The sequence below is a fragment of the Danio rerio genome, chromosome 16 (genome assembly GCF_052040795.2).
Source record: "Danio rerio strain M-AB ecotype USA chromosome 16, GRCz13ab, whole genome shotgun sequence".
Taxonomy (NCBI): Eukaryota; Metazoa; Chordata; class Actinopteri; order Cypriniformes; family Danionidae; genus Danio; species Danio rerio.
Window position 1 is genome coordinate 44,520,335 of NC_141036.1, and position 11,046 is coordinate 44,531,380.

Consider the following 11,046-nt stretch of genomic DNA (forward strand, 5'->3'; position numbering starts at 1 on the left):
CTTTTACTAATTTAAACAACCTGTACCCCCTCACCTTTTTGTCTCTTTTTTGCTTTTGTTTTTCCCCCATTATTTTTGTTTTTTCCTCTTAATTGAAAACAAATATGCAAATATGGTTGTGATGTTATATTGTCACATGTTTATTACATCTCAATAAAAGATTATTTAAAAAAATACAATATAATACAATATAATCTTCACCTTAATTAAAAAAAATCTATATTATTCCAAAACTCCTGAATGTAATGACATGATTAAAATAAAAGTATCACCGTTTCATAAGCAACTCAAGTCAGTGTCAACACTAAACTTTTGTGTAACTTTCTTAACAAGATAAAACCTGTGAAGCAGTTTTTTTTTTCTTCTGATTCCGGTTGTAAAATCTACAATTAAACCAAAACGTGTTTGTGTTTCTTTAAAATGTCCACAAGATGGCAGTGGAACACTAACCATATAAAGCGCTGCGTAAGGCAAACATTTACATAAGCTAATAGGAGATCATCTATATGAAGACAATTTATGGTTGCAAATATACTGTTCAAACAAGGCACGACCTGTCTTTTAAAGCAAATAATAAAATCTCAAAATCTTACTTGTATTTTTCTTGCTGTGTGTACACTTCCAAAGGTCTAGAAAGATTAATCGCTGAGAAAACACTTGACTGTGTGGAGCTCCTATACTGAAATGGTGTTGATATTTTTTAAGGTGGTCATAACGGGTTATGTCTTTATGGCAGTCAGATATCACCAGCTCGCATATCATAAACTCTACATATATATATCTGACCTTTGCGTAATGGAAAAGTCAGTAACAGAACTTACTGTCTGTAATAGATTTTTAAAATTATGAAAAATGTAGTGTAGTCTGTGGCTAAATAATTAAATAATATTGACAACTTGACAGCTTTTAAGGGGTTGGTAACTTTGGTAACAAGTAATACAGTAATTTATTTAACAAGATGGTAAGTGTACATTTCAGTTTGCACATAATACAGTTACACGTGCAATATTGTATATAGTACATGTACTGTATAATATAACTGAAGGGCATCTGATGTGTAAAACATATGTTGGAATAGTTGGTGGTTCATTCCACTGTGGCGACCCCTGATAAATACGGCTCTTAGCCGAAGGGAAATGAATGAATAATTGCTGTTTATTTTAAAGATCTAGGTTTTGGTAGTTTTTATTGTAAATTTAGTTTTAAGTACATCAAGTTAAACTACATGAAAGAAGTGTTGCCTTGATAGCTAATAGGAAATAAATAGGCTTAATATTTATTTTATTTCAGGTATATTATGTTCTGGGTCATTTTGAGGCATTTAAAAATCCAGTTAACCTAATGATTATTATTATAATTTTTTTTGACATGTCTTATATTTTAAATTACAGTAGTTTTGTATACAATCACACATGTGGCTGATACTTTTATTTGGATGCAAATTGATTTGCATTGGTGGCCTAGATCAATGGTTCCCAAAGTGAGGGTCGTGGCATAATGAGGAGTGGTCGCTTAGTGATTTCCAAAAATCTAATTCTTTTTATGAAACTATTAAAATGAGCCTATTTTATCCATATACTACATGAGACAAAAATAGTATTTAATAGTTATAAAGCAACACACATTTCCAATTTCTCATTGGCTTGTGACCCCTGAGGTCTCACTTTGTTAGATTAAAGACACGGCAATAGGGTCAGATGCAGCAGATTGATTTCATGAAACCAGGGTAAATTTTCTGACACATTTACAGCAATGACATACAATACACTGCTTTACGACTGAACATGGAGAATGATCTCCGAGCGGCGTTCTCCAAAATTAAAGAATAAACGGGAATATTAGTGTGTGTGAGCCATTTTGTGTTTGCAAGGTTTGTATATGTATAACCACCTCAGAGGATATTGGGGGTCACGAATCGCGTTGTTATTTTGGGGGACGTGGGCTGAAAATTTTGGAAACCCCTGGCCTATATCTTTATCATTCATTTATTAATTTTCTTGTCGGCTAAGTCCCTTTATTAATCCTGGGTCACCACAGCGGAATGAACCGCCAACTTATCCAGCAAGTTTTTATGCAGCGGATGCCCTTCCAGTCGCAACCCATCTCTGTGAAACATCCACACACACACTCATACACTACAGACAATTTAGCCAACCCAATTCACCTGTACTGCATGTCTTTGGACTGTGGGGGAAACCGGAGCACCCGGAGGAAACCCACGCGAACGCAGGGAGAACATGCAAACTCCACACAGAAATGCCATCTGAGCCGAGGTTCAAACCAGCGACCTTCTTGCTTTGAGGCGACAGCACTACCTACTGCGCCACTGCGTCGCCTATAGCTTGAACAGTTTAAGTATATTTTGCTATAGTTTTGCTGAAATGCTTTTAATTAATAATTCATTTATTATAATTATTATTTGTTCATTTATTTATTTATTGCAATATGTGAGAACTGTTCATAAAAATATTGTTCATAATGTGATTATCAGCATTTTGTGATTTACAATGAACCCATGCAACATTTAAAGGCTGATTCTACATCAAGTAACAACACAACTCAAGGCACAAGATTAATGTTTCTTGACAAGCAAATCAGCATTTAGAATGATTCCTGAAATATTACATGACACAGAACTGAAGTAATGACTGCTGCAAATCAATCTTTGGGATGACTTACCGTTCATATTTTCCAAACAGTTCCTAACAGTTGTGTTAGATTAAGTTAATATTTTCACACACACACACACACACACACACACACACACACACACACACACACACACACACACACACACACACACACGCACACACACACACACACACACACACACACAAAAACACTTTTAAATGGTAGTGTGCACAGCAGACTATCAGACTATAAGCCCTGTGCATCCTCAGCTGACTCAGTGAAATGTCAATGATGGCTCTCCTGGGTGTAAATTGCTGATCTATACCAGAGAACAGTGTTTAAGCCTCCATCATTCTAAAGGTGAAATCAAACTGGACCAGCCTTCCTGAGCTCGATCAATCTCTAACCTTATCACAACCCCCGAAAAACAAACACTATCAGTTCCGACATAACCAAAGCAAACTGATATTTAAACAAACACCATAATGCGGAGGAACACTGTAATTTGAAAGTGACATGGTCCTATATTTAGGGGATTTTTTTGGCAGTTCAGCGGAGAAACCTGTAATTGAGCAGACACTTCCCCTCTCGCGCGCGCGCTGCCGCATTACGCACAGCACAGTCTACCCTTTCTGACGCTGTCGGGCGCGTATTAGGGTTACAGGGGTCTTCGAGAGACCATATCAGCCTGTTCAGCCCTGGGCGGTGCAACACCTGTCAGCTCTGCGCAGTTATGTACACCAGATCGAGGATTTCTGGTGATCACACAAATTACCACGGAGACATTTTTGGCTTTGCACCAAACGCTTTAATTTTCATCTCTGAAATCTGAAGCCTGCGGGCGAATGGTGCTTAATTACAGAAGAACTTAATTTTGAACTTTACGGATTTTTCTTGCGTTGGAATACTGAAACATGACCTTTCTGCGCGCGTCCTGAGAAGTGATTTTTGCGCAATAAGAATCACAAAGAAGCGGAGCATGGAGAACGGCACTTTCAGCAACGGGACTTGGACTGATAACAGTGTCGAATACAAGGTGGTGAGCATCCTATTAGTGATCCTTATTTGTGGAGTTGGAATTGTTGGGAATGTTATGGTCATTCTTGTGGTCTTGACGACCAAGCACATGCGTACCCCGACTAACTGTTACTTGGTGAGCCTAGCAGTTGCCGATCTCATGGTTTTAACCGCAGCCGGGCTGCCCAACATCACCGAGATCCTGTTCGGCGGTCAGTGGGTGTACGGCTACGCCGGGTGCCTCTCCATCACTTATTTCCAGTATCTGGGCATCAACGCGTCCTCCTGCTCCATCACAGCCTTCACCATCGAACGCTACATAGCAATTTGCCACCCGATAAAAGCGCAGTTCATGTGCACCCTCTCCAGAGCCAAGAAAATCATTGTGCTCGTCTGGGTCTTGACGTCCCTCTATTGCGTTATGTGGTTTTATCTGCTGGACACGAGGGAGAAAGTTTATGATAACGCTGTTCTTGTGACGTGCGGCTATAAAGTGTCCAGAGAACTGTATTTGCCTATTTATTTTACAGATTACGCGGTGTTCTACGTTATCCCGCTCTTGTTAGCCACTGTTTTATACGGGTTGATCGCAAGAATCCTTTTCCTCAACCCACTCCCGTCGGATCCCAAGGAAAGTCGAAGAAATTGGAAGAAGGAGTCGTCTGTGCACGGGAACTCCAGGAGTTCATCCAACAGCACGACTGTGGCTTCTCGGAGACAGGTAAAGTGCTGGCTTCATTAGTTTTTTCATTTAGTTTTTTTTTTTTGCTCAAAAGTGAGTTAGTTTTGTGCGTAATTGCGCGCGCGCGGAGTTCAAAACAGCATTCACTGATTCGTGAATCTTTATGCGTTGATCTAAGTAAAGATTACTCTAAAGCTATATGGGTGTTTCCCAGTGATGGCTGTAACTGGAAGGGCATCTGCTGTGTAAAACATGCTGGGAAAGTTGGTGGTTCATTGCGCTGTGGCAACTTCTGATTAATAAAGGCACTAAGCCGAAAAGAAAGCGAATAAATAGCGTTGAAAATAATTTAATACAGGACATGCAAAAAATGTTACAGGCCAACAGGGACTTTTTACATATGTTAGAGATGCCATAAATGCACTTCAATTATTCACAACTGAGAAGTGAATTAAAGTACAACAATGCAACTAATAACATACTCTAGCTCCACAATATTAACAATCTTTCAACAAATTACACCGTTTTGAGTCTCACGGTCAATCGGTTAAATGAAGAACAATCGTCTCTTGGGTTAGTCCTTCGAGATTCTGAATTTGGGTCTTGTGCGTTTTTAAAGAATCGACTCATTTGAATCATTGGTACGAGAATTGAAATAAATTGAATGCATTTCACATAGTAAGAGTTATCCGTTCGGGAATCGTACTGCTTTTGGCCTCGTGCTGCAGGAAACATTTTTGTGATCTAGAACCAGAACAAAGACGCTGAGAAATGAGATGAGTTGTGATGTTGTGATGGCTCACATAGCCTGAAGCAGGTAATGGTCTAAATGCAGAGTGAAGGCAGAGACTCTCTGATAAACTCACAGCGACTGCACTTGTGCTGTTGTTGTGTTGCTCCAGGGCTCTTTGACCATGCTGAGAAAACACACCTTTCATGACCTTCCGTAAAAAAGGTCTTAAAGCTATGAATTTTTCCCTGGCTCTAAACCTGTGTGTTCAGTAAATGAGCCGTGACATGTTATGGTGTGTTAACACTTTTGACAACAATCTAGCCTAGCATACAGCAGCTGCACCATGATAATCATGATTATACGGTTTAGAAAGTCCAAGATTAAGTGCGAAATTAAAATGAGCATGTTATAACCTCTCTAATTAAAAACGGGTATCCGGTTAGCTGTTTTATCACAAGTTCATCTAACACAACCAGATGTATTAAAAAGGATAACAATGTAAATATGCAAGATTAAGCATTAATGGTTCAGAAAACAAACAAAATGGAGGCTATAGGCCTCCCCTTATTGCATTATAACACTACTATAAAGTAGGGCTGGGTGATATGGAAAAAATGCAATCTTGATAATTATTTTCCACATTAAAGGATAATGATTTTTTTGATATAAGTTGTTAATGCTTCCAAATTTAAAAGAGTACCCCAACCAGGGGCTTGGCGGGCATTATTGGCGGCATATTAATCACCTGTTTCTAAATGGTCTGTTCTCTAAGTGATAGGGCATATCCCCCTGTTCCCCCAGGTGCTATTCCTCTGACCCCAACAATGACTGAAGCCACAAAATTTGAGGGTCCATTAAATGGCATAACATATTTTCAACCGATAATTTTCGGTGGCTGAAAAATTCGGTACATCTCCACTATTAACACACTTTTAGATTCCCATTGTTGCACATTTCTGCTGCGTGATTGGCTCTTAGATTAATACAGAGTAAAAAAGTCCTGAGCTTATCATTGTTATTGACATACATTTTATTGCAATTCTATATAATATCATTTATTGGCCCAGCACTACCATAAAGTACACTAATAATATTTCAGTGTATTATGTAATAGTAAACTTTCCCAGTACTGGGTTGTGGATGGAAGGCCATCAGCTGCGTAAAACATGCCGGAATAGTTGGTGGTTCATTCCTTGACAAATAAGGGTCTAAGCCAAAATATGATTAATGATTGCAAAAGTAAACATGTTAATTATTTAGGCCTTTCCTTTGTCTTTTTATACAGCACAATTGCCAAATTAGCAAGTCATTTTAACAGACATTACAATAAACTGACATAAAATGTGCAAAAACCTGGTAATATGCATTATGCCAGTACAAGCATGTATATTTTTATTAATTATTTGATGCTTGATGATACTTAAATGATAAAAAAATAAACAATAATATGTCTTTTAATCAACTTATCATATATATTTATTACATCTTAGTGTTATATGCGTTCAACAGTCAGCTTTATTAAATGAAATGAGTGCAGTTAACTCAAAATTTACTGAAAGTTAATTCTACTCATTTGAAAAGAGTTTTGAACTCAGTGTTGAAGGTAATTTTTAGTATCAAATAGCTCATTACTTTAACTTAAATGGAGTAAGTTCACAGTAATCATATAGATTAGTTTTGAGTTTGAGGTCGAGTTGCCTCAACTTATTGTTTTATTTATTTATCTATTTGGCAGACACAGTGAACATTAATTATTATTTCTGCCAATGCACCAGAATTAGCCCGTAGGCTATTTTTCATCTATTGTCCCTTAACAGCCTAGAAAAAAACAATACAAAAATTATACAATTAATCAAACATAGTTAAAAAGTACTAAAATAAACTTGGTCATATAGATGTTAAAAGATAATATTTACAAAATAAGGTAAAACTCCAACATTTGCACAAATGGAAACATGCTAGTTTCAATTTAATCGGAATGATGACACGTCTGATTCTCTATAAACCAGGTTTTTAAATGTTTTTTGAATATATTAAATGAGGTTATATCTCTGATGCTGCCAGGGACAGAATTCCACTCCTGTGCAGCTGTAACTGAAAAGGCACCCTGACCAAAGGTACTTTTCCGGAGTGGGACAATACAGTCTCCTCGGGCTGCCCCTAGTGTTTCTCTGTTTGTGGTGTTCCTGATGTCTAAAAACTGACTGAGAGGTGGGGATGACAGACCATGAATGATTTTATACAACAGGCAAATTTGACAGTACTCAGTTGGTTTGAGTTCTCTTTATTTATCAGGTTTTACTGTGCTCAGATTGCTTCATTTACTCAAATGGATTAAGTTCACATTACTTATTGGGATTAGTTTTTGAACTTAAATGGTTTGTTGCAATCAGTTTCCTCAAATGCTTTGAGTTACCCTAACTTATTGGGTTTTACAGTGTACTTATCTCAAAACATATGCCATCCTATAGGTGACGAAGATGCTGGCGGTGGTGGTGATCCTCTTCGCTCTGCTCTGGATGCCATACCGGACGTTAGTGGTGGTCAACTCCTTCCTCAAGGAAGCCTATCTGGACACCTGTTTCCTTCTGTTCTGCCGTCTCTGCATCTACATGAACAGCGCCATCAACCCCATCATCTACAACGCCATGTCACAGAAGTTTCGCGCCGCCTTCCACAAACTATGCCACTGCAGGCCTCAGCGCTCAGAAAAGCCCCCGGCGTACAGCGTGGCCCTCACATACAGCGTCATCAAGGAGACATCCAATGGAGAGAGTCCAGACCACTACACCACTGAGCTGGACGACATCCGGGGGGCCGCAGAAGAGCTGCTGCCCGAGCGGAAGAGGCTGTGCTTTAAAGAGCCTGCTAAAGACACACTGGCCACAGCTTGACACGGTCAGATGAGGTTGTTTCATTTGTAGTGTTTCACAGTGCTGCTGAGTGAAATAGCATTTTGACAATCACAGATTTTTAGTCACAAATTTAAAGCTAAGAGGATTTTATTCATACAAGAAAGTAGATTTACGGTACTTGTCAGAAGTTTGAAGTAATGATTAAAACAAAATGGTTTTGAGTAGGGATGCTTTGATCAATCAGCCAGAGATCAGTATCGGCCGAATACCACATTTTCATGACTCGATCGATATTCGCTAATCTGGTCGATCTCATGAACCGATCACAATTGTTTGTTAATAAGATTACAAGCAGAGATCAACACATAAGAGCTGAAATCTTTTTACAAATCAAAACTGAATGTTCTCTGTTAAGTTCATTAAATTGTGGCTGGAAATATTAGGGAAATAAAAACAATTGTTTAACTTGAATATTTAATAACTATTGTAATATATTTATTGCAATTGACAGTAGTTTATGGACTTATTTCCTTTTTAGTAAAGAAGAAATGAATTTTGAGGTGTGCATTTTAATTCCTTATATGCTCCAAACTTAATTGAGACATGTTGAATTCTTCATCCATGATTTGCAATGTTTTCAAATTGCTTCATTACTTTTTAAATCTGTTTAATTAATTTATTCTGTAAAGCTCCTTCTGACCATGACATGTCCACACTAAATGGTTATAAGGGACATGTTTAAGGAATTATATGCAGAATCTTTAATTTATTCACTGAGGTAAGGCGAGATCTCCACTTAAGTATCACACTTGGACTGAAAATGTGCTTTATGCATTATAAAGCTTGAAGAATCAGAATCGGTACTCTGTATTGGCCGATCACCATGACAAGGAATTGGTACTCGGTATTGGCTGCAAAAACCTTGATTGGAGCATCCCTACTTTTGAGGAATTTATTTGTTTATAAATGCAGTAACAAAAAGGAACAGTGTGGAATATTGTTAGAGTATCCAATAACTGCTTTCTATAGAAATTTGTTTTTAAAAAAAATCTAATTCATTTTCTATGATGGCAAATAGTTTTTTCATCAGTATTACTCCAGTAAATAAATAGCAAAAATATGTTATGATTGGGTGAAAATACAAAACAAAAGCATGTTTTTTTCTTATTTTATCTCTAAACTTACTTAAAAAAAATCTAAATTATATATAAGTATAGTGCTCAGCATATATAAGTACACCCCTCACAAATCTCTTTCAAATTTATATATATTTTTTTTTTAAAAAGAGGAAAAATTAAGAGGAGCAAATACATTGAAATATTTAGTTTTTTTGTTGGTGTTATTTTTTTTGCAATATTTTGCTTGATTTTAATTTTATTATCTTTCAATTTCTAAATATGTTTGGTGACTAAATTATTATTGTAATAAATATATCTGTTTAAAAAATCAGTTTTGATTAAATGCACCAAAAATACATTGCCTATGTACACTGAGAAATGGAAAAAAATATTTATTTTCAAAATGGGGTGTACTCAGGAATGCTGAGCACTATATATGCATATATAGTTGAAGTCTAAATTATTAAACCCCTTGAACTATTAGCCCCCCTGTTTGTATCTTTCCCCAAATTTTGTTTAACAGAGTTAAACATTTAACATTTGCCATGATGACAGTACATAATATTTGACAAGATATTTTTCAACACATTCTTCTAAAAGTGTCTTAAAGTCTTAAAGTGACATTTAAAGGCTTACCTAGGTTAATTTGTTTTACTAGGCAGGATAGGCTAATTCGGTAAGTTAGTGTATAACGATAGTTTGTTCTGTAGACAGTCGAAATTTTGATTTTTTTTAAAAATTAAAACTGCTTTTATTTTAGCCAAAATAAAACAAATAAGACTTTTTCCAGAAGAAAAAAATATCATCAGACATACTGTGGAAAATTTCCTTGCTCTGTTAAACATAATTTGGGAAATATTTAAAAAATAAACAAAATTTAAAGCGGGCTAATAATTCTGACTTTAACTGTATATATGTATATGTATATATATATGTATATATATATATATATATATATATATATATATATATATATATATATATATATATATATATATATATATATATATATATATATAAATGTGACCATGTGACACTAAAAAGTATTAGAGAAAGATGATGTGAGACTAAAGATTAGAGTAAGGTTCGCTAAACATTCAGCTTTGCATCAAAAATATTACATTTAAAAATATATTAAAATAGAACTTTATATATTTAAAATAAAATTAAATTGTATATAGTTGTACTGCATTTTTTACCAAACAAATTAAGCCTTGATGAGTAGAAAAATACATTATTTAGAAATAAACAGATATTTTAATCATTCCAATCATTTGATCTTGTGTATAGTGTCTGAAGACTAAAAAAGGTCTGGTTCAGTGCAGTGCTGATGGGGTAAAGCAATCATGGCTAAGCACAGATGGACAGTTGAATGGCTGATTGACTGTGACTGGTGATGGTATTGATCTGGAGGGTGATTGAGTGAATGAGCTCAGCCTGAGTTCTTGGCTACTTCCAGCCAGAAGACTCAAAGCTCAGACCAGCGGTCACTGTGGCAACAGCTGCACGCATCACTGCCAAATCATCACTCTGGAAAACTTGTTCCAGGAACAGCTGTCACTCACACTCTGCGCTCCGGAGAAACGGACAGATGATTGCTTCAGCTTTCAGTTCTGTCATTTTTAAGAGTAAATGTCTGACACTTACTTTAAGAAGGGAGTATACAGTAAATGTACAGATTCATGTGGCACAAAACACTGATTTGCTCATTCAGACCCTTAAAGGGAAAGTTCACTCAAAAATGAACATTTGTTAGTAATTTGTTCACCCTCAGGCCATTCCAAATGTATTTGACTTTTTTGTTTTAATTCAGTAGAGCGTTAAAAGAAGATTTAGCTGAAATATTTAATTAATTTTAACGAAATCATTGGCTACTGGCACTATGAGAGTCAAAAACAAGTTTTTTGTTAATTTTAAAAGGTGTGTTTGTGCGAGCACTTGCTTCACAGCTTCACTTGCAGTCGTTACTGCAAGAAGTTTTTTTATTTATTTATTTTGGAGATAATACAA

At 36.2% G+C, this 11,046-nt stretch overlaps 1 protein-coding gene across 1 annotated transcript; it reads left to right on the forward strand.

The window, feature by feature from the left end:
• Positions 1–3,474: 3,474 nt before the first annotated feature.
• On the forward strand, positions 3,475–9,811 carry trhra (thyrotropin-releasing hormone receptor a). Its single transcript, XM_087287804.1, has 2 exons — positions 3,475–4,369; positions 7,535–9,811. Exons 1-2 carry the CDS (start codon positions 3,611–3,613, stop codon positions 7,955–7,957), a joined length of 1,182 nt encoding a protein of 393 aa, XP_087143930.1. The 5' UTR covers positions 3,475–3,610; the 3' UTR covers positions 7,958–9,811.
• The last annotated feature ends 1,235 nt before the right edge of the window (positions 9,812–11,046 follow it).